At 45.5% G+C, this 22,908-nt stretch overlaps 4 protein-coding genes across 6 annotated transcripts; 2 read left to right on the forward strand and 2 right to left on the reverse strand.

Moving 5' to 3' along the window:
* The first annotated feature begins 864 nt into the window (after positions 1 to 864).
* On the forward strand, positions 865 to 5,492 carry LOC144710707 (putative methyltransferase PMT3). Of its 2 annotated transcripts, XM_078584537.1 has the most exons (9): positions 866 to 1,034; positions 1,721 to 1,860; positions 1,973 to 2,271; positions 2,363 to 2,527; positions 2,625 to 2,807; positions 2,896 to 3,490; positions 4,438 to 4,550; positions 4,637 to 4,857; positions 4,943 to 5,492. In XM_078584537.1, the coding sequence occupies exons 3-9, from the start codon at positions 1,996 to 1,998 to the stop codon at positions 5,256 to 5,258; spliced, it is 1,869 nt and encodes a 622-aa protein (XP_078440663.1). In that variant the 5' UTR covers positions 866 to 1,034; positions 1,721 to 1,860; positions 1,973 to 1,995; the 3' UTR covers positions 5,259 to 5,492. The 2 variants fall into 2 exon arrangements, with proteins under 2 accessions (XP_078440664.1, XP_078440663.1); XM_078584538.1 differs by lacking the exon at positions 1,721 to 1,860 and having other exon boundaries at positions 865 to 1,034.
* LOC144710708 (RNA-binding (RRM/RBD/RNP motifs) family protein) lies at positions 5,426 to 8,446 on the reverse strand. The gene is made up of 6 exons (XM_078584539.1): positions 8,120 to 8,446; positions 6,562 to 6,739; positions 6,023 to 6,120; positions 5,856 to 5,952; positions 5,689 to 5,774; positions 5,426 to 5,598 (listed from the first exon to the last, which is right to left on the reverse strand). The coding sequence occupies exons 1-6, from the start codon at positions 8,351 to 8,353 to the stop codon at positions 5,545 to 5,547; spliced, it is 747 nt and encodes a 248-aa protein (XP_078440665.1). The 5' UTR covers positions 8,354 to 8,446; the 3' UTR covers positions 5,426 to 5,544.
* Positions 8,447 to 8,576: 130 nt separating this feature from the next.
* Positions 8,577 to 21,057, forward strand: LOC144710130 (Serine/Threonine-kinase). 2 transcript variants are annotated; one of them, XM_078583804.1, is made up of 8 exons: positions 8,577 to 8,751; positions 9,483 to 9,556; positions 18,037 to 18,117; positions 18,371 to 18,463; positions 18,566 to 18,685; positions 18,767 to 18,838; positions 19,546 to 19,623; positions 19,714 to 21,057. In XM_078583804.1, the coding sequence occupies exons 1-8, from the start codon at positions 8,655 to 8,657 to the stop codon at positions 19,903 to 19,905; spliced, it is 807 nt and encodes a 268-aa protein (XP_078439930.1). In that variant the 5' UTR covers positions 8,577 to 8,654; the 3' UTR covers positions 19,906 to 21,057. The 2 variants fall into 2 exon arrangements, with proteins under 2 accessions (XP_078439930.1, XP_078439928.1); XM_078583802.1 differs by having other exon boundaries at positions 18,566 to 18,838.
* A 638-nt stretch (positions 21,058 to 21,695) lies between these two features.
* Positions 21,696 to 22,523, reverse strand: LOC144710131 (Acyl-CoA N-acyltransferases (NAT) superfamily protein). The gene has a single exon (XM_078583805.1). The coding sequence runs from the start codon at positions 22,431 to 22,433 to the stop codon at positions 21,861 to 21,863; it is 573 nt and encodes a 190-aa protein (XP_078439931.1). The 5' UTR covers positions 22,434 to 22,523; the 3' UTR covers positions 21,696 to 21,860.
* Positions 22,524 to 22,908: the final 385 nt, after the last annotated feature.

Genomic DNA, 22,908 nt, shown 5'->3' on the forward strand with positions numbered 1-22,908 from the left:
TGCAGATGTCAGTCAGTGCTAGATATCAAAATTGAATATATGGAAAAATGTTAAATTTATAGTAGTATAAATATCTTGGACCATTTTAATGCTATTAAAAAACGTTGCACTCAACCCACTGTAATCACTGAATGTATCAAGGGCTCATATTAGGCCCCGCGGTGAGAGCAACCTGACCCATTTTGTTTTGGGCCTGACCAAGTTCTAATTAATTAGCAAAATAATAATTACAAACCTTTAAGATATGAAAAAAATGCTTAAACTAATATTATATACGGCTCCCGATAACATTATAAACGGTATCAGATAACGTTACACACGATAATTTATTGTAAATTTTTTTTTTTATATTCATATCTCGAATATAAATAAAACCGATATCAGGCATCGATATCCGATAGCGTCGTTCAACCTTTGAGACGAGGAAGGTTGTTGATATCGGGACTGATAACATTATCGAATATCGGTGATGTAGCAGCGGATATCCGATGGTGTTATCCGGTACCCATATATTCGTATAGACAAAAATCAGATAGCCCATTTCTGAGATCTGGTTCAGCATCCGTCCCGATAACATCATCTGATATCGGACGAATGAACACTACTTCCTGGCGGTCAAGATATACTCTCAACCCTTTATGAATATTTCCTGCTCGAATGAACATTTTAATCCAGAATATTTCCAGCCGTACGATTCAAATCTGACGGACGAGATTTCTAAGGGCAGTAGTGGGGTTGGTCTGCCGACAAAATTATAGGTGGTAGCCCTGGTCGGTGCTGAGTGTAGTCATAATTACATTCTAACCCAAAAATATAATATTTATATTTTATAGTAGATTTATAAACCCGGACGATTATCTCTCTCTAGCCCGTGCCCGATAGAAGTGAGAGACGGTTCATCTCTCCTCATCCCAGCTTTGTATCTTCGTATTCTTCTATTTAAACTCAGATCTGCGCCAGATTGGCAAGGTTGCCCCAATCTCGTTCCTCAGATTCAACATTTCTGCTATCTCGATCGGCGCCGACATCGCCAGGTTTGTCCTCAATCCGTTCATTTTTCAATGTTTGTTTCATTTCTTCGCTTTTTTCGCTTGTTTTGTTGTTCCGATTTCGAGCTGCGGGAGTGAGTGATTTCGAGTCGGCGGCTTCGGATCTCGCGTTTGCTCGTTTGAACGGATCCAGTTCGACTCCGCCGCGGGCGGAATCTGGCTCTGTTTGTGACAGTGGTTTCGTCTACTACTCGTTTATCTTCTTGGATTTGGTAATTCTATAGGAGCAACGCTGGGGGCGACTTTCGTAGATTCGGATTGTGGTGTCGTTCTAGAAAAATTGGATTTCACTTGGTGTTGAGCTTTGAATATAATTTTGCGTTCCTTGTTTTCTGAATTACTGCCTCAGATGCGGCTTGTTTTTAACTTTTTACTTTTCGTTTTTCATTTATCTACGTTGTTTTCATTCGCGGAGAAGTTTCTCGTCTGCGGGGTTGGGTGATTTTCATCTATTGGCCTCTTGTTTTCGCCTTTGCGCTATTTTGGCAAAGAATCCGTTGTCTTCGTCGTTTCTCCAACAAAATAGTTGATGGTGGGTGTACGATTCGAAAAAATATTTTGTCTAAAGATTATTATCAGATAAAATGTAGAATTATTTGATCAGTTTCTGATCAATCGAATATAATTTCCTGCGAATTAATGTATGGTCTCTATCTCGCATCGGCGTCCAGGTGTTTGTTAGCTTCCCTCTTCTATAATCGACGGTCGAGGAAGTTGTTCGATTACCTTCACAACAGTGGAGTACTAACACATGACGAGCCTACGCAGTCCGTAACAGATTTCATTCAGGACTCTTGGATTTAGTAGAAAGGCATTGTCTGACCTTAACTTTATTTTGTATTTACCTTTATTTTATACGTATCTTATAGTGAAAGGCTCTTTGTCCTTGTATCTAATACTTGCAATATTCTTTTATTTAATAGAAGGGAACGCAGAAGAGTTTTCCATGGACAAATCAAAGGTAAAAGGCGATGGGACCCAGAAGAAGAAGTTGGTGGTTTCCTTGTGCATTTTCGGGGGAATTATTATCTTTATTCTCTACAACTACGGTTTCTTTGGGAACCATGAGAATACTGGTGGGTATTCTTTTGAATATGGTACAAAGTCCATCCGTGCATTAGGCTGGGGAAACGAAGAGGAAACTGAACATCTTAGCAGACAAGAGGAATCTCCTTTTGTACAAGATGAAAGTGACGGTGGCGTCATTCCCAAAAGCTACCCAGTGAGTATTTCTCTCGCTCCCTCCACCGCTGTTTTCTATTTTTACAACCCGATTATAGTTTACTGATTGGGTATATTGATGGTAATTTCAGGTCTGCCATGATCGCCACTCTGAGTTGATTCCTTGTCTTGATAGAAATCTCATTACTCAGATGCGGTTAAAGCTTGATTTGTCTCTGATGGAGCATTATGAGAGGCATTGTCCTCTTCCTGAGAGGAGGTTTAATTGTTTGATACCCCCACCTCTCGGATACAAGGTCCTAGTTTTATTATGGTTCTCTCTCTAATTTCATAGTCTTTAATAATATTCTGGTTTTCATCAACGTTTACAATTTTGTTTCCATTTCTTGACAGATCCCTGTTAAATGGCCAAAAAGCCGGGACCAAGTCTGGAAAGCTAATATCCCCCATACCCACCTTGCGCACGAGAAGTCTGACCAAAATTGGATGATTGTCAAAGGAGATAAAATTGAATTCCCTGGAGGAGGCACTCATTTCCACTATGGCGCTGACAAGTACATTGCGGCCCTTGCCAATGTAAGTTGAACTTCTTTCAAATACTTTTATTTTCTTTTTCTTCTCAGAAAGAAGCCAACTTTGATGTTTGATATTTGATATTATTCAGATGCTCAACTTCACGGATGATAATCTGAACAACCAAGGGAGAATCAGGACAGTCCTTGATGTGGGGTGCGGCGTGGCAAGCTTCGGCGGGTATCTCCTTTCCTCGGACATCATCGCCATGTCTCTGGCCCCGAATGATGTACACCAGAACCAGATCCAATTCGCCCTCGAGAGGGGAATCCCTGCCTACCTTGGAGTCCTGGGCACAAAGAGGCTTCCCTACCCCAGCCGCTCGTTTGAGCTCGCCCATTGCTCCCGTTGCCGAATCGACTGGCTGCAGAGGGATGGAATTCTCCTGCTCGAGCTGGACCGACTGCTCAGGCCGGGCGGTTACTTTGCCTACTCGTCCCCGGAAGCGTATGCCCAGGACGAGGAGGATCTCAGGATTTGGCGAGAGATGAGCGCGCTCGTGGAGAGAATGTGCTGGAAGATTGCAGCCAAGAAAAACCAGACGGTCATCTGGGTCAAGCCCCTGACCAATGACTGCTACATGGAACGGCCCCCCGGCACGCAGCCTCCCCTTTGCAAGTCTGACGACGACCCTGACGCCATTTGGGGCGTGCCCATGCAGCCCTGCCTCACCCCCTACTCTGCCCGTAAGTGCCTTTTCTTTACTCTGGCTATTGTTCGCCCATCCCGATACCGGATTACGGTATCAGGACGGATATTGTACTGGATACCGAAAATCAGATTTTTGGTATCTGTTTTTTCCGATATCCGGATATCGGACAATGATATCGGATATCCGGATACAGTGCCGATACTCAATATCGGTATCCGTCTCGATGTCATCATCCGCCTCCGTCTCGCGGGGAGGATGACGATATCGGATATCGGCGTTGGATATTGGATTCCGATATCCAACTTAGAGGGGTTGCATAAAAATATAATTTAATCATTATTGATGAGCGGTTAGACAAATCAACTTGCGGAACAGGGTAGTTGGGAGCTTTTTATCTATTAAGTGACACGTTTGATATATACAGGTAGACCTTTTTTTTTCTTCCATATGGGATAACAGGATTCGAATTTTAATGTGCACTGCGAATCCTGTTATCTCATATGGAAGAAAATAAAAATTTTGCACTGTATATATTAACCGAGGTTGATTACATATCAAAAACTTATGCCGTTGGATTTATATAAATCATTGAAGGTGATGAATAATATAATTTTCTCTGTTGATACCGGATATCGATATCCGGATCGTCCTTACCCTCCAATATCCATCTTCGATGTCCTTATACGCCTGACGGACGGATATCATCCGATATCCGATATCAGACACCGTCCCGGTTTTTTCTGGATACCGGATATCAGTTGTCTGATACTGGATATCAGACGGATATCGGTCGGACAAACACTAACTCTGGCCCAAGCATGCGTTAACTTAAAAGATCTTATGCTTCCCAAGTGTATGCTTAACTCTGGAGTTACTTTCTATAGTTCCCGAGCATGCTTAACTTTGGAGTTATGCTTTCCTAGCACGCTTAACTTCGGGGCTTATTATCAGCATGGTTGTGATCATAAGCTTTGATTGCAGAGCAAAACAGGGACAAGGGCAGGGGGCTAGCTCCATGGCCGGAGAGGTTGACCACCCCACCCCCTCGCCTCGCCAGTCTGGGCATCAACGGGGAGACGTTCGAGAGGGACATGGTGGGCCATGGCATCTGAATTGACTTTGTAACATGAATCTGAATCTTCTCTCACCATGGAGATTGATGACATGCGTGTATGCGCAGGAACTATGGCGGAGGAGGGTGGGGAAATACTGGGAGCTGTTGGACTCTAAGATTGGTCCCAACACTCTGAGGAACGTCATGGACATGCGAGCCCATCTCGGGTCCTTCGCCGCCGCCCTCCACGACAAGGACGTGTGGGTGATGAATGTCATCCCCGAGGACCAGGAGCACTACCTTCCCGTCATCTACGACCGCGGCCTCATCGGCTCTGTTCACGATTGGTCAGCCTTCTCTCTCTCTCTATGTTTCTCAATGAAACAAGTGCCTGGCTCTGTTTCTCTCTCTAAGATAGAGGGGTGGATGCAGGTGCGAGGCGTACTCGACGTATCCGAGGACGTATGATCTGCTGCATGCCTGGGAGGTGGTGACGGAGGTCGGGAAGAAGGGGTGCAGCCCCGAGGACCTGCTGCTGGAGATGGACCGAATCCTCCGGCCCACCGGATTCGCGCTCTTCCGCGACAGGCGACCGGCCATTGACTTTGTCAAGCGCCGCCTCAAAGCCCTGCGTTGGCGCCTTGTTGCCGCTGTTGACTCCGCTGCCAACGCCGACCTCGCTGCCGACGAGCTCGTCCTCGTCATCCAGAAGACCGTCTGGGATGCCGCCGCCGCCGCTTCCGCCTAGTCTCCCCACGCAATCACAATCGCCATGCGTATTTCTTTGGCTTACCCACCCTATTGGGCACCGATTCCGTTTGTTCCTCGTATGTTTGCCCACCCATTCATTTTTATTCCCGTTGACTATGCAATTACCCCCTCCCATGTTTTATTATTGCCAATATGCCCTTGTCGTGTAGTAACAATCTCAACTTATGAAATTCCAGAGATGCATGAAATACATCATTTTCTTGTTCCGGTAGACCAATTTACAACAATTTTCTTCCAAAAAGTCAACAATTTTCTAGTGCCGCCTACCTGTGCAGGATGCCCTTTCTCGTCTGCTTCAACTTCCTCTGGGTGTGATTCTTGATAAAATCATAAGAAAAAAGAGAGAAAGTTATTTAACTACCCCGAAATTTTTAAAAAAAATTAAGAGAATGATTATTATTTATTACCTTTTGCCTCTCCAGGGCTTCTACGTCCGTTCTCTCCTTCCAAGTGCTCTTCCGGAGCTTAATCGGGCGATTGCCCACGTACTTCCCTGGAATCAGTCAACGGATAAGTCAACGCCCAGAAATTTTCAGAAAACCCCCTGGGAAAAGAAAATTGAAGCAAAACCGACCGTTCATTTCTTTCAATGCCGCGGCGAGATCGGCGGGGTTGCAGAAGCTCACAAATCCGTAGCCCCGGGTTTTCCCTGTCCTCTTGTCTCTCACCACCTGGAAAAGTCAACGTTGACGTACCCCTACCGTTGACCAAGAAAGAACAGATATAATATAGTTGACTCACCTTGGCCATGTTGAAAGACGGGAATCTGGAGAAGGCCTTGGAGAGAACATCGTCGTTGACTTCGTTCCCCAGGTCCCCGCAAAACAGACGAAAGTCATCTGCAAATAAGATAATCAGAAACTTCCCAGGAATTTACGATTGTCACGTCTGCAGGACGACGGCGACGGCGCCTGACGATATCGATGCTGCCGATGGACCAACGACGAAATCACGACGATGGCGTCCTCGTCAATAGGCGCCGACAATCGTCATCGTGGAAAATGGAGAGGTCACAACCTTTCCTTTCTCCATTGATTATAACTCCCAGGAGAGCCTCACCAATTGCCTCTTGCTGGAGAACTTATCATCTGACAACAGAGTCATTGTCGACTTGTTCTCGTCATCGAGAAAGCCATCTACGACGTCCGACAACATCATACATAGCGTTGACCGTCATCGTCCTTGTTGATGTCATCCAACGACAGACGACGATGACGACTGCAGGTGCCTACCAGGGATTAATTAATTCAAAATGTAGTAAGGTTCTATGGAGATCTTACTTTCTGGCCATTCGGACAAGGTGGGGTCCTCCCAAGTTTGACCGGCGGCCTTACGTGGCACTGCTCTCTTCTTCGTGTCGGTTTTGTGATCGACATCACTGCTCGCCAATGCAGCTTTAACGCTCTCTAACGCTTCCGGCGTGATGGTCTGCGCATCTCTTTGGAATAATTGCTGTGCCTGGGTGTAAAAAGGTCTCATAATCTCAGATAATTAACACCAAAATGGAAAATTCAAAGTCTGAGCAAAGCAAATGATGATCGCATTTAGTTAGGACAAGGAAACGTTGGTGGAGAGTAAGTCTGTGGAGAGTAAATGATGATTACAAATAATTAGCACAATGAAAATTTAGTTGCTAGAAATAGAATGAAAATATGCAGGAATGATAGAATGTAATCTATGTTATAATTTACAAGAGTAACCGGTAAGAGGAACTTTTAAGCATGAAAAATGAGATTATGATAGGAAATCCTATTGCCTGCATATTGACATATAGCTCGACCAACTATAGCCATAGCTCTTAGGATAGATTTAAAAAAAAAAAAAATGAGGAGAATGATTTATGATGGTTTCTGTAGTTTGTTTTGGTGAATGCGTAGATAGCTTCTATGAAAAGGTCAAGACAATTTTTCTTCATTTTCCAAGCGGATATGATGATACAATCAAGTGAAGTATTCTCTGAAAAAAGGAGCAACTTTTAAGGAGTGGAGAATTTGAATCTCAATCACATTTATATATAATTTATAGGCGAATGGGAGGAATGACATTTTAGAGTGGAGTTCACGATTACCAGGGCTTGAATAAAAAATAAAATATAAAAACAAGAAAAAAAGAGCTGATGCACAGGCACACAATTGAGAAAAACATCCTGAAGAAGGTGAAACTCTAATTAACCTTGCCACCTATAGAGGATCTTCTGTGTGCGACTAGTTAAATACATGATGGCTGATAATTATTGAAACCCAGTAACTTTTGTACCATACAGTAAAATTTTGAATATCAACCAAATTGTCATTCAGAATGTAACACTTCTTTCTTCAAAAAAAAAAATGTAAGACTCCTTTCTACAGTTGTTATTCTCTATTAATCTTACAGGAATGTGTCATTGATACCATCAGACTAGAAAACAACATTATTGAGGACATGAAAACCAAAAAAATTTCCGAAGGGTCACCGATAATCGGCACACTACCACTACTTAAAGCCCAATACCAGGAAACTGATCATTTTCATAAGAGTCATCAAATGACAGAATTGAATGCAGCAATTCAGAATTATCACATAGAACATAACACTCCTCTCGATGGTTATAATTTTCCATTGACCAAACAGGGAACTGCGCCATTGATGAAATAACACAAGCAAACACCACCATCACCGAAGCCACGGAAAAATCCAAAAAAAAATCACCAATAATCGAAGCAAACTGAGAAAAAAACACCATTTTCAAGCATTAAACCTCCAAAAATTAATAATCGCGCAAGATTTCGAGCCCTCGAATTGCGTCATTGCGAAAGAAGCAGCTGAATCAAAGAAAAAGGAAGAACAAAGAAAGATCACCTGCTGAAACTGCGGCAGAGCGTAGACTCCGGGGGCCGAGGAAGCCGAAGAAGGATAAGCAGGGGCGTAAACGGGCGCCGCCGGCGGGATCTTGACTGGAGGCGCAGCGTAAGACGGCGGAAACTGCGAACTTCCGGCAGCCTCGACCTTCTGCAAGTGGAATGGCACCGGAAAATATGGCGCCGCCGCCGCAGAGTACGTGGCCGACGAGCTCGACGTTGAATCCTTCGACATTAATGGCGAATTCTCGTCCTCGATCCGCTCCCGAAGAGCAATTCCGACCTAGGGTTTGCAATTCGGCACCTCGCCGACGGAATGAACAAGACGACTTTTCCCCCCTTTTTCTCTCTCCATCGGGCATCGGGCGTTGAATTTGGGCCGGCCTATTATAATTGTAGGCCCATTAAGTAGAGGGTTTAAATTTGAAGCCCTCGTTCTTCTTTTTGGGTATAAAAGGGGGAGGCGGATCATTTTAGGCGCGAGAATGCGGATCATTTGGCGTGGATTGATCGGGGAAGGATAGGAGAAGGAATTGATGATGGCGGATTCGTCTGGATTGGCGGGGAGGAAACGATTTCGCGATGGAGAAGATGAACCGGCGGAGGAAAACTCGGACGGAACTCTGAGTTTAGGTAATTTTCCTAGTTTTTTTCGTCAGCTCTGAGAGTTGTTTTTGTTCAGGTAAATTTTCATATTTTTTTGTTAGCTTTGAGTTTTTTTTTTGTTTAGGAAAGTTTCCTGATCATCTTGTTCTATCTGAAGTTGTTTTTTTTTGTTTGGGTAAAATTTCTTAATTTTTTTTTATATCTGAGTTTTTTTTTGATTAAGTAAATTTTCCGGATTCTTTTGTTAGCTTTGAGTGTTTTTTTTGTTTAGGTAAAGTTTCCTAATTTCTGTTAGATCTGAGTGTTGTTTTTTGTTCGGGTAAATTTTCCAATTTTTTTGCCTTGGTAATTTTCCGTAATTTTTTTGTTAGCTCTGAATGTTTTTTTTTGTTTCCGTAGTTTTCCTAATTTATTTGTCTGATCTGAGCGTAGTTTTTTTGCTGAGATAATTTTCTTAAACTTTTGGTTAGCTCTGAGTGTTTTTTTAGGCAATTTTCCTAATCTTTTTGTCTGATCAGAGCTGTCGTTTTTTTGTTGAGGTCATTTTCCTAATTTTTTGTTTGCTTTAAGTGTTGTTCTTTTGTTAAGTTAATTTTTTTAATTTCTTTATCAGCCAAGAGTCTTGTTTTTTTGTTTGGGTAGTTTTTCAAATCTTTTTCTTAGATCTGAGTATTGTTCGTCACCGAGCAGTAAAAAATTTGGGGAAGCGATGATCATCCCTCTTAAATTTCAGTTCAATCTTGTTTTCAAAATCTCAGGGGACAGTCTTACGTTCTGTGACACGGTAATGGCTCTTCGGATGATGCGTGCGCAGTTCCCAAAAACAAACAAGGTTTAATAACTCTGAGTTTCTCATGATTTTTCTTTAACTGTGTTTGTTCTCACCACTCGTTTCCATTTTCGCGTAAATCGTTTCTTTTGTGTCATTTCATATTTCATGCTAAGAATGGTCCTCATTTATTACCAATATCGTCTCTCAATATCCCCTCTTAGCTCCATCCATGGAGTATGAATTTCCTTGAATGTAGATAGACTAAAAAAAGGGAACTCAGGGATATGAATAGGAATAACTTGCAATTGGAAAAGGGAGCACCTTTGGAGAGGTTCCGAAGGTTATAAAGTAACAAAGTAAAGTTACACCTATCATATTCAGCCGCTCATTCGGGTCCATTTAATATTTTGAGTAGCTACTTGAAAACAACTATGTGCAAATTTCCTAGACCTTAAGCCTTAAACCTTAAGCTGAGTTCTTTCTAGTGATCGCTTAAACTACTGACCTGCCAGTGTTGGTTACTAAATCATAACTAGTGGTGAAAAAGTACCAAAACCACTGAAGCCTACATCCCATCATGGATGGGTTCTAAGTTTCCAAACTTGAGTAAGATAAGCCTTGAGTCAATCAATAGGTAGGGACAACTACACCAAAGTGTAAGGGTCAGGATGTTAATAGTGGGCTTGTTTGTTTGTTCTATTGAAATATTGAATCGAGTTTTTCTTGCGTAACAACACTTTAGGTCGCCAACATATCTGATATAAAACAGATATTGCCACAGTAGCTAGCAGATATTGAGACAGACAACCATATATACAGATACTGGGTTTCGATATCCACATATATACTATATTGCTGAAGGGCAGTGAATGGAAATGCCAGATTCCTGCACTCCCTGGTGGCCTCATGTGTCATTTCATAATTCATACTTAGAACAGCTCTCTGTTATTGCCGATATTGTCTCCCAATATCTGACACTCCCAATAGTTGTGATTAGGGTTGGACGTTTAGGACAAGGACCGGTCAGACAGCATCAAATGGGGAGTGTAGATCTGCCATTTTAGGGCAAACCGGTTGGTCGGGCAGGCTTAGTTTCACAGTTCAAACCGGATTGGAACCGTAGGTAAACTATTTTTTTTTTTTTTTGAATAATATAGAAGATCACCCAACTTGGTGACCCTCCGTACACATGGACGTGGAAGGGTCTAAGCCAAAAATCATAAGCCCATCCTTCCTCCGTATCCACCACTTCATCCAGGACCAACCAACAAAAAACCAGTCTCTCTACATCATTTATAACCCTTTCCACCAACATTGCCGCCCCCTTGAAGACGACCTCGTTGCGGTGAGACCATATCGCCCGAAGCACCGCGAATCTCAAGCACCGCGAATCTCAGCCCCCGCTCCTTGTCAATCCCATGCTGGTGCCGCGGCAGTGTGGCCCATAACTGCGAGCTCGACGTAACCTCTGCCAGCCCCTGGCTAGCCCATAGCGCCCTAGCAAACCGACAATGGAAGAAAAGATGCTCGCACTCCTCTTCCTCCGCCGTACACACAAGGCATAGTAAAGATTCAGCCGGAAAAAACCTTCGCCATCTCACGCGGGTCATTGTCCGCTTGGTTTGCAGCCATGCAAACACCCTGACCTTTAAAGGAATCTTTTGCCTCCAGATTGAGCGACATGCCCTTAGGATGATTGGGTCCAAATAGTGGTGTGGTCTGAAACTCTGGTAAACACCTTGGCTGGAGAACGGACCCGATGCCCATACCCACCCATCTGTCATCCCCTCCATTGGCCTCCAGTTGTTCAGAGTTTGCTGAAGGCTTAAAAAATCCTCCACCCGCTGACTAGATAAGATGGCCGCAAAAGTTGGACACCACACTCCATCCCAACACTCTTCTACCAAGGCATGCCGGTGACGGGCAAGGGCATATAGGCGAGGGAACAGATCACGGAGTCGTCCATGCGACGACCAATTGTCTATCCAAAACCTAAAACCGGCGCCATTCTCCAATTGGGCCCGGAAAAACTCCCTGACCAATGGCCACACCTTCCTCAGCCCTCTCCAAAAAACCGACTCCCCCCCTCACAGTACGCATCAACTTCTCCCAATCCAAATTGGATCTGTATCTGTCCCTCACCACCTCCTTAATCAAGTCATCCTCCGGTCCCATGATCCGTCTAACCCATTTCGTCAATAGCGCCACATTTAGTGTATTTAGGTCAGGCACCCCAAGTCCCCCCTATTTAGTTGGTGTGCAGATGTCATTCCATGAAACCAGCGCCATGACACATCCTTCCCCTGCATTTGCCCCCTTCCAAAAAAATCTCCACATGATCTCGCTCAGGCGTTTCTCAACACCCACCGGGATTTTAAACACGGATAAATAAAAAGTTGGAATTGCTGATAATACCAATCGCAGCAGCACTAGTCTCCCCGCTCGCGACAAGACTCTTTGCTTCCAACCCTCCAACCGTCTCTCCACCTTCTCCACCACTGATTGCCAGTCTGCTTGTTGTAGGCTATCAACAGAGAGGGGTAGCCCCAGGTATCTCATAGGCAATGAACCCACTGGCGTTTCAAGCGCACTGGCACACTGGGTCTCCTCCACCATTGATAGGCTGAAACCCACAAATTCCGATTTTCCTCTGTTGATGTGCGGTCCCGAACAATCTGCGAACACCCGCAAGAGTGCCGCCAAATTCTTGGCCTCCTCTACCGATCCCTCGATGAAGAACAGTGTATCATCGGCATACTGTAACAGAGGGATGCCCAATGGCTGGCTCGGCGTCTGAAAACCTCTAATACAACCCCTTCCACATACCAAAGAAGTACTTATGGCTAGTACATCAGCTGCCAGAACAAAAAGCATCGGCGATAGTGGACACCCTTATCTGAGCCCTCTCTGCGGTCTGATCCACCCCCCTTCTGGACGTCCATTTACCAACACGGCAAACGACTGAGACGTCACGCATCGCTTCACCCATTTGATCCATTCCTCTGGGAAACCCCGCCTTCGTAGCGCTGCCCATAGGAACCGCCAATCCAAAGAATCATATGCCTTCGCAAAATCTACCTTCCACATGAATCCCTTGGTCCCATTCTTCTTCCACGAAGCAATAATCTCCCCTGCCATGACTGCATAGTCACCAAGCTGTCTCCCCGGAACAAAAGCAGACTGAAACGGGCCAACCAAGTCCCCAAGTACCCCTTGTAATCAATTAGCCAGTACCTTTGCCACAATGAGATATATGGAGTTGGATAACGATATGGGCCGGTAATCGCCTACATTCTCTGCTCCTTGCCGCTTCGGTAGTAAGAATAAGAAGGATTTGTTTATCCTTTCCATATTTGCTTGAGGGTTCTTGAGCTCCCCCAATGTGGCGATCACATCATCTTTGACCTCACTCCAGAACTCCTTGTAGAAAAACATCGGTATGCCGTCCGGTCCTGGGGCGCCTTCGCCATTCAGCCCTGCCATAGCTGCCCGAACCTCCTCCATATCAAAAGGCCGCACCAGACCATCTCTCTGCCCTTGCGTTAACTGAGACGCCCCTTGGCCCGTCCACCGCCAACTGTTCCGACCTCCCGCCGTGACATCGACCGAAAGTGCTCCGCCATTGCTCGACCCACTGCCTGTGTCCCTGTAACCCTTTGCGATCTGACCTTCACTGATAATATCTGATTCACTCTCCGTCGTCCATTTGCTGCAAGGTGGAAAAACCTCGTGTTTGCATCCCCCTCCTTTAACCATAGCTGCCGGGATCTTTGTCTCCAATCCATTTCCTCCTTATCCTCCTCTGCCACCACACTTCTCTACTTCTTTCGCTCCTGAATCTCCGCTCCCATTAATGTCCGACCGTCCTCCACCTCATCCAGTTCTCTAATTCTTGTGAGGGCCTCGACTCTCACTTTACATCTCGCCTCCCTTATCCTCCTTCTGTAGCTTTTCAAGTGATCTCTCAACCCATCTATGCGAGTTGCCAATCTGCTCGCCCCTGGCTCCTGCTCCGAATGTGTCCGCCATGTGTCCGCCATATGTCCTTTACCTCCTCTTTGAAACCCCCTTCTCGTAACTATGACTTGTCAAATTTAAAGTATGTGGTCCGCCCATGGCCCTCATGAGACTGCCACATGATCGGTGTATGGTCCGATATAGGCCTTGGCAAGGCTCTTACATCTGCCCCCGGGAATCTCTCCGTCAACTCCACTGAGCATAAGAACCTATCCAGCCGAGACTTAGAAGCCGCTCTCCCCGAACTCCTCCATGTGAAACAACAGTCAATTGGTCCCATCTCCTGCAACCCTGCTTCCGCCAAAAAAACCCAAAACTCCTCCGACCCTTGGTCCCCCCCCTCCTCCATTAGTCCTATCATTTGCCCCCAGGGTCACATTGAAATCCCCCCCAATCCACAATGGCATCCCTCGAAATTTATCCACAAGTTCCGCCAGCTCCAACCATAGCCCCTCCCTCAGACTGGCGTTCACAGTTCCATAAACTGAAGCTTTAACCACCCCCAAACCATCATTCCGTGTCAACCTTACTACCGTCGTGAATTGACCACGCCATGCCTCCTCCTTCCTTAAGACCGCCTCGTTCCAAGCAACTAGCAACCCCCCTGATCGCCCAATTGCATTCACCGAAACGAAACCCTCCAGCACACTCCCTCCAACCCCACGCCAGTCCCCTGATCCACAATCCTCCAACATCGTCTCCTGCAAGCACACCACCGTGGCACCCCACTCCCTTAAGTATTTGCCCACAATCCCTCTCCTCTTGGCATCCCGGAGCCCCCGCACATTCCATGATATGCATCTCATGGAGACCGGCACAGACCCCTTCCGTCCTTTTGAGTCTCTGCGAAGCCTCCGAGCACACCCACATTTCTGTCTCGTGTCGCATTGTCGACCTCGGTCACCACCGCCTCCCTCTCCGGCTCGAGTGTCTCCTCTATCACACTCTCCTCCATTGCCATGTTTCTCAATTTGTTTGCTTTCCTCTCCGTTCTGTCACGCCTTGTCTTTCCCACTCTTACTGCCATCCATTCTCGGGGGAACTGCATCCTCCCACCTTTCCCAACCTCCAGCCATATCTTCTCTCCGTCGACGTTCTTGATCAAAATTTGCTGCCTCTCATAACCAATGCACCGACCCAGTAAATCACCCCTTAATAGCCGTCTCCCTCTTGGCAATCGCATTATGCCCTTTCTCCTGGCCCCTTTCTGGCCGATCGCTCCCGAACTCTGGATCTCCATCCTGCCATCACTTGCATTATCACTTGCATTCATATCCTCCGATACTCGTGAGCTCTCCGCCACATTATTCCCCTCTGCCATCACCTTCCTGGTTCCTGCCTCCCTCTCTTCCACCTCACCTTCGCCACCCTTCACATCCGGCACCATCTTCCCTTCCCTTTCAGACAGCCTCTCTCGCCTCCCGCCTCCCGCCTCCGACCGCCCCATTCCCAGACTCCTGACCTCCTATATCAGGTGGGCCTGGTGGTTGACGCTCCAGATAAGTCACCCTTACTGTCACTCTACAGAACCGTACATGAGATTTTCACCTCATACAGCTCCTCGTTCAATTCTTTCGAAGTTATTGGATGCTTTTCCTCGTTCGAGAATCTCCTCCCTTCTTCCACTCCGTTACATTATATGTGCCTTTTCGACCCTGCAGCAGAACCTGCGCCGACGCCACCGCATCCTCCTTCACTGCCACATCCAACACTGCCAAATCTGGGTACCCGACTCTAGGCCCGATGAAACGACCCCTCGCAGCCGCCCGAAAGATCGGACCAATGCCTCCATATTCCGGGTGGAACGATATGCAGCTGGTACTCCCCTGACGTCAATAATACCCGGCCTCGACGCTCTATCCTCGACCTTCCCTGTCCAGATGATGCGCTGCCAAGTGATTCTTGCTTCCCCAATCATCAGCCTCCACCCACACACTGCGATGCATTCAGCCACCGGAACTTGTCGGATCAATATCTCTCCCGTCTCCAATCTCTTTACTTCTGACCCCTCCATCTCCGGAAATTTCCTCACCAATGCCCCTCGTACTTCCTCCTCTCTCACTTCACCTGCTTCAATATTCCCAACGATGCACGCGGCCTGGGTAAGGCTCACCTGCCTCGCAACCATTAATTTGTTTGTCTTTCTATGATCAGAGGCCACTTCTGGGCATTGCACTTGTCGATGTCCCACCCCCCGACATCGCCTGACAATGAGCAAACTTCGGCAATCACATGCATGATGCCCCCACCCCAAACACCTGAAACAATTAAACCCCTTCTCTCGACCCCTGCCCCCCACCGTCTCTCTCCTCCTTCGCCACGGCTGTCCGCGCCCGTTGCCATGCTCCTCGCATCCTGACTGCCTTCCCCCGCGCTTTCTCACGTCCGTCCACCCCTTCTCTTGCCCCGGCATGTCTATCACGCCCCGCTCAGTACCTCCTCCAGCGGTCCTCTCCCCATCCTCCGCTCCTCCAACGATCCATCTCCGACGCCCCTTCACTGTTGCCATGCTCCTCTGGTCCTCCCCGGCATGTCTCTTTTTTTCCTTTTTTTTTTTCTCCGACGCTCCTCCTTCTTGCTCCTCAGATGCCCCTCCGCCGCCGATCCTCCTCAGGATTTTTTTCCCCCGACCCCAATTCTCCTCAGGCTTTCCCCACCGCCAATCTCCGCCCCCCGATCCTTCCCCCGATCACCGCCGCTAATCTCCGCCGATCCCCTTCCCTAATGCTTCAACTTCCGCCGATCTCCATCGACCTTAACCCAATCGATCTCCGACGACCACCGTCGACCTATCGATCACCGTCGCCCTCCGTTGACTGCCGTCGATCTCCGTCGACCTATCGATTTCCGTCGACCTCCGTCGACGTCCCCCTCCTATTGACCTCCGTCGACCACCGTCGACCTCCTCCACCATCCTTCTTATACTAGTCGACCTCCTCCGTCCATCGACCTCCGTCCGTCGACCTCCTCCTCCGTCGACCGATGAATGATTGCAGCCTGGGAACTGTCGATCGATGAATCGAGAGGGCTTTCTGTTAGAAGAGAACCGTAAGTAAACTATTAAATATGTATTCTAAAAGTATTTAATCAAACTCTGTGGAGAGGTCTCTATTGAGCTCGGTGTAGGGGCAACATATTTGGCTGTCCATGGGCGTCTACTTGATGAAGAGGAGCTCTTCTTTGAAGGCGGACTGCAAGAACCAATGGCAAGGTCTTCTTTTATTGCATGTTTCTCCGTGAACCAACAGTTCTCCACGAAGAAAGAGAGGTGTGGAGGGAGAAAGACCCAGAGAGAGAGATAGACGGAGAGGGGGGAAATATGAGAAGGGAGGCAAAGGGGCATTAACATAAAGCTGATTTAAAGCTGGTTATGTTGATAGTGAATATAACCATTAACATAAATCTTCTACTTTGACTTTGACATTGACTAGTCAACCTGATTGGATTGGGAATGGATGACGACTAAAAAAGAACGGACTGGAACCGGAACAAAGTTTTTGTAAGGTTTAGGTCTTTGCTAAAAACCGGGACTGTACCAGGATCAGCAAACAGTACTTGTGATGGTGTCAGATGACAATATCAGATATCAGACATCAGACAGATATTGCCACTGTAGCTAGCAGATATCAAGACAGACAAAGCATATATACGGATCTTGGGTTTCAATATCCATTTATATACTAGATTGGGGGAGGGCAGTGAATAGAAATGCCAGATTCCTGCACTCCCTGTTGACCCACATGCACGCCTCATGACATTTATGTGGAAATCAGGTGGACGGAATGGGATAGTCTCGTATCTTAGTTACTATTATTTGTTTTGTTATTTGTATCTTTTATTTTTAAATCTGGACAAATGTCAGCGTGGGTGAAGGTTGGGTCAGGGGCCGATAGGCCGACTGAGTAGCGAGTACAAAACCAAAAGTTAGGAAACTTCAAGTTACTTACTTGATGTAAAAAAATCCCTGAAACAATACCCTCAATAATAGTTCACATCGTAATACTATGAAAATGTTTAAAATATAAAAGGTTAGATGTCATAAATTCCAATATCCGATATCAGCAGCCAATCCTCAAGACGGGGGTAGATGCAAATATCAATATCAGGTAACAGTACCGTAGCAACTCGCATCCGATGTCAGTGATGTTGGGATCAGTTACAGGGGATATCGGTATTTCCCCTCTGATATCTGATTCGGTATCAGGAGTGATATTGGCATCTGAGACAGGCAAACACTATTCAAGCATTTTGATTCACAGGGACTTCACTCGTTCTTGATCTTAAAATTCTCCTTTCTTGTCATCTATATGAGAGTAATGATCTTTTCTACTATGATCTAATTGCAGGATATTTATTTGTACAAAGTTAGTTCATCATGTCCGACTAATCAAATTTTAATGTAAACCTATGCATCTGACTTTCGGTGAACACATTTTTAAAAAAAATGCATCGTAAGGATTAAGGAAGCTGGCTCTTCCAAAATATTTGTGATAATTTATCAGAATCATGATTAATTTCGTCAGGTATCCGTTGAACCTTTCATTTTGAGGTCACAGCTGTACAGTTGCATTAAGAACAGGACGCAAGTGGATAGAGACCTCGAGGTGACTCTCTTTCACTGAATTCCATTCTTTATATGATACGGATTATTACATTTTTATCTGTTTCATTTTTAAATGATTATGGACTATGGATGGGATCAAATTTAGAGGATTTACAGAAAAGAATTCGGTTACAGGGAAACAAAAAAATAATTTCGACTCAGTATCTATTCTACATGATTTCTACCTAAAGATTTTCATTTTCTCAGGTAATTAATCAATTCACTGTAGATATTGATTTCTTTCTACTCTACAGGCACTAAAAAAGGAAAAAACCTTGCGGTTATTCAAGCTGAACACCGGGCAGGATGATCACGCCATCATGTTCATGGATGATTACAACAAACAGGTCAATATCTAATTCTTTTTCTTTACTCAGAAAAGAGTTCTTAATAATGTTTACGTCAGAAGAACTTGAACATTTTTTGCTAATTAGATGTGCGTGAGCTAGATTGGAGCCGCGGCGGAAAGGTTGGGGAAGAAGGGCCCAGATCAAGTTCAAGTTCTTGAGTGGTTCAAGCTTTATGTCCTAGGAACCAAGCTGGATTTGAGTATAGAACACAACGAACTAGTAAGTTTTTCGCTCATTTTCCAAAGTTTATCAGAATTATTTGACGTTTCTTACATCTACAATGCTTCTTATGTCAATCAGTGCTCGTTGTTGTCGGCCGGGGGGAAGGTGAGAGACGAGCACGTCTCTCTCTTGGTCAACGCCGGCTTCCTCGTGAGTTACCCTCCCACGCTGGGAAACAAAAGAGCAATAAAACCATGCGATAATCCATTTTACCGTAATTTCAGTATAAAAATATATTGCCAGTCTTCAATTTTAACTTTATTGTTGACTCGGTTAGTGTTGACTTTTCTGTTCATTTTCTCACCATTCCAATAAAGCTGGATATTGGAAGTTATTAATTTTACCTTCACCGTTGACTCTGGTGATAGTTGACTTTGACTAGTTTAATCCTGTCTCCTTTTTAATCGTTGACTTTTATGATCACTGTGAATAAACACCCACACTGGGAAATGAATGATGAATAGAACCATGCAATATTGATTTTCCCATGATTTGAGTTAAAAATGGACGTCGCCAGCCTTCAATTTTAACTTCATCGTTGACTCTGGTGTTCTTTGACTTTAACTCGGTTTCGGTCGAGTTCTTTTGATGCGTTGACTTTTATGTTCATTGTGAATAAAACCTAACAATATTGAATCTCCCATGATTTCAATTAAAACTGGATATCGCCAGTCTTCAATTTTAGCTTTCTCGTTGACTCTGGGGAAATGAAAGAGCAATAAAACCATGTAATATCCATTTTCCCGTAATTTTAACGAAAAAAGATGTCGCTAGTCTTCAGTTTTAGCTTCATCGTCAACTCTGGTGTTCATTGAGTGTTGACTCTTATCTAATAGTTGACTTTCTGTTGGTTGCAGACCCGTCAACTGGTTGACCCAGACATGTATTGGTTCTCCATCCCCAACGTGGGGTCAGTTCTCAAAGGCCTGTCCCAGGTGGGGCTCCACGGCCCTTCTCTCTCTACCCTTCTGAGATTTTCTCTCTCTAGAAATTGCATCATAATAAGTAGTTTATCTCTTGTCTAGGGGAGGAAGGAGGTGATGGGTATGCTAAAGAGGAGGGCACACGGAGAGATGATGATGGGTGTGATGGAGAAGAAGCGGCTTCGGTTCTCTCCCTTGGACATGCGGTTCCACCTCCGCGATTTGATCGGCTCCGGCCATCTCCACACCGCTCAAACTCCCCTCGGTCTCGTCGTCCGCCTCGCCAAGGATTGATCGAACTTCAATTGAAGAACATGCCCGTCCACCTCCGTGATTTGATCGGCTCTTGCCATCTCCACAACGGTTAAACTCCCCACGGTCTCGTCGTCCGCCTCTCCAAGGATTGATCCAACTTCAATTGAAGAACATGTGCATCCACCTCCGTGATTTGATCGGCTCCGGCCATCTCCACACCGCTCAAACTTCCCTCGGTCTCGTCGTCCGCCTCTCCAAGGATTGATCCAACTTCATTTGAAGAACATGTGCATCCACCTCCGCAATTTGATCGGCTCCGTCCATCTCCACACAGCTCAAACTTCGTTCGGTCTTGTCGTCTGCCTCGCCAAGGATTGATTGAACTTCAATTGAAGAACAAGTGCATCCACCTCCGTGATTTGATCAGCTCCGTCCATCTCCACACCGCTCAGACTCCCCGCGGTCTCGTCTTCTGCCTCGCCAAGGATTGATCGAACTTCAATTGAAGAACATGTGCATCCACCTCTGTGATTTGATCAGCTCCGGCCATCTCCACACTGCTCAAACTCCCCTCGGTCTCGTCGTCCGCCTCGCCAAGGATTGATCGAACTTCAATTGAAGAACATGCCTGTCCACCTCCGTGATTTGATCGGCTCCGGCCATCTCCACAACGGTTAAACTCCCCACGGTTTCGTCGTCCACCTCTCCAAGGATTGATCCAACTTCAATTGAAGAACATGTGCATCCACCTCTGTGATTTGATCGGCTTCGGCCATCTCCGCACTGCTCAAACTCCACTCGGTCTCCTCGTCCGCCTCTCCAAGGATTGATTGAACTTCAATTGAAGAACACCTTCCCTGAGGCTCCTCGTCTACCCTCAATCTTCTCAGTTAGATTTTTTTTATCATGGCAAGAATTGGAGTGAAGGCGCCACTTGAGGAGCGACAAATGAGGTAAATGTGCTTCCATCCAACTTTATTGGACATTTTTTTAGCACTAATTTTAAAGTAACCAATCTTTTAGATCTATACACTTTACTTTAAGATCTACGGTCCCACCGGCCCAGGCCGTTGGCATGAGCATAAGAAATCTATACACTTGATCTGTGATAAGTGAGGAATCACTCTTGATATGTGGGGCCTAAAATGGATTTTATCTCCCTCCCAATTATTGCAGAAAATCTTCATGCTCTACCTTCAATTCATAATGATGTTCATGTTCCGCCACTAGATCAGCAATTAATGCATTTAGAAAAAATTAATCCAACAGGATTCTATCTTTTCCCCTGTATTGAGGAACATTTTCATGCTCTAGTTCGATCACTAAATCGGGAAAAAGATCTTTTAATGGGAAAATTTGAAAAGGATTTGACGGGAAATGGATTTGTCTGAAGAATCCAACTGGATTTGATCATTTCCCCATGATTGACGAACATGTTCATGATCTAGTTCGATCACTAAATCGGCAAAAAGATCTTTTCATGGGAAAATTTGAAAAGGATTTGACAGGAAATGGATTAGTCCGAAGAATCCAAATGGATTTGATTTTTTCCGCAGTACTGAAGGATACATTCATGCTTGAGTAAAATCACTAAATCAAAAAAGTTATTTTATTGGGAAAATATGAGCTGTTTAAGTGGCTTTGTTCCTTTCTAAAATATGACCTGTTCTACCTGCAATCATCACGATTGTCAACCACTCGATCGACAGTTTTTCGTAGAGAAAATTTGAGATGGAATACGAACAGAAATGGATTTATTCTTTCCTCAAGTTTAATGACGATCATGTTCAACCACTAGATCGACATTTTTTCGTATAGAAAAATTGAGATGGAAGAATATATCTGCGCTTCATTTCACTGAAGGAAATAAAAAACAGAGCTTTTGAACTTTTCCTCGACAATTGAGAATCACTCACAGCCATAAGTTTCGAAATTTGCGTAAAATCGAGAGGAGAATCACCTGGATAAAAGTTCTTCTCCCAGGGAACAGATGATCAAGCGTCCGCCACCGCGCCAGAGTGATGGTGGTGGTGGTGCTGATGCCCATGGTCATGGTGATGACAATTCTGATGGTGATGATGATGATGATGATGAGGATCGGCGCGAGATCCGAGATTCTTCCTCATATCGTACGCATCCTCGCCGTCGGCGTAGTACTTGGCCTCGATGTCGTGGATCTTGTAGCCCAAGGTGGACATGTAGAGATTCAAAGCCGCGCGATTGGAGCGGCGAACGTGGAGCGAGACGTACTCAGCGGCGTGCACGCTCTCCATGGCGTTCTGCGCGGCGGTCATGAGCTTGGTGGCGACGCCGAGCTTGCGGTGCGTGCGGAGCACGGCGAGCGAGGTGATGTGGCCATGGCAGGGCTCCGTGGAGTCTTCTTCCATCTTCGCGAGGACATAGCCGACGATCTTGCCGCCGTAGTCTTCGGCTACGAAGAGGAGCTGCGGCCATGAGAGGATGTGGTAGAAGTAGTACTTCATCTGGTAATTTTCCGGCAAGCACATCAGATTGCAGGCCTGCATCGCCAGTAGATCGTCCATCGTCGCTTGCCGAATGCAAACCATCTCTGATCTTCGGATCTCGATCGTCTTCTTCCTCGCTCCGCGCTAGGGTTTCGCTCTCTGCAACTCTTCGCCCTCTTCTGCTGATCTTCTACCTTCGACCGGTATTTATAGAGCGGAGTTGGTTACTGATTCTCTGCTTGAGCGTGTTTTATTGTGTATATGCCCTTCGCTTTATATTGGGAATTTGTCCATAACTACACATGGTTGTTCTTTTTTATTTTCAAAAACTAATAAAATTCGCACATTCAAACAAAATTCACACATTCGAACAAAACTAGAACAAAATTTGCACAAACAAAGCGAACAAAAGAACCTCAGACGGGTAGCTGCAATGTTCTGATCGAATTCGTTTTTATTTTGTTAGGAACACCGAACCGAATGAACAATTCGCACAAATTCGCACAAAAAGAACCGAACTACCACGTCTAACCCTAACTGAATATTGGGAAATCTCTTGAGTGTTTTGGAGATTATT

This window comes from Wolffia australiana, chromosome 12 (genome assembly GCF_029677425.1).
Source record: "Wolffia australiana isolate 7733 chromosome 12, ASM2967742v1".
Classification (NCBI taxonomy): Eukaryota; Viridiplantae; Streptophyta; class Magnoliopsida; order Alismatales; family Araceae; genus Wolffia; species Wolffia australiana.

Bases quoted from the DNA above. Each gene is read 5' to 3' on its own strand.
- LOC144710707 (XM_078584538.1), top strand. From the start codon at position 1,996: ATGGACAAATCAAAGGTAAAAGGCGATGGGACCCAGAAGAAGAAGTTG. The intron at 2,528-2,624 runs GTCCTAGTTTTA...ATTTCTTGACAG, and splicing joins CCCCACCTCTCGGATACAAG to ATCCCTGTTAAATGGCCAAA. The intron at 2,808-2,895 runs GTAAGTTGAACT...GATATTATTCAG, and splicing joins ACATTGCGGCCCTTGCCAAT to ATGCTCAACTTCACGGATGA.
- LOC144710708 (XM_078584539.1), bottom strand. From the start codon at position 8,353: ATGTCGAAGGATTCAACGTCGAGCTCGTCGGCCACGTACTCTGCGGCG. The intron at 5,775-5,855 runs GTCGGTTTTGCT...GACTGATTCCAG, and splicing joins GGCATTGAAAGAAATGAACG to GGAAGTACGTGGGCAATCGC. The intron at 5,599-5,688 runs GTAATAAATAAT...GATTTTATCAAG, and splicing joins AAGCCCTGGAGAGGCAAAAG to AATCACACCCAGAGGAAGTT.
- LOC144710130 (XM_078583802.1), top strand. From the start codon at position 8,655: ATGATGGCGGATTCGTCTGGATTGGCGGGGAGGAAACGATTTCGCGAT. The intron at 9,557-18,036 runs GTTTAATAACTC...TAATTTCGTCAG, and splicing joins AGTTCCCAAAAACAAACAAG to GTATCCGTTGAACCTTTCAT. The intron at 18,464-18,565 runs GTCAATATCTAA...TGCGTGAGCTAG, and splicing joins TGGATGATTACAACAAACAG to ATTGGAGCCGCGGCGGAAAG.
- LOC144710131 (XM_078583805.1), bottom strand. From the start codon at position 22,433: ATGGTTTGCATTCGGCAAGCGACGATGGACGATCTACTGGCGATGCAG.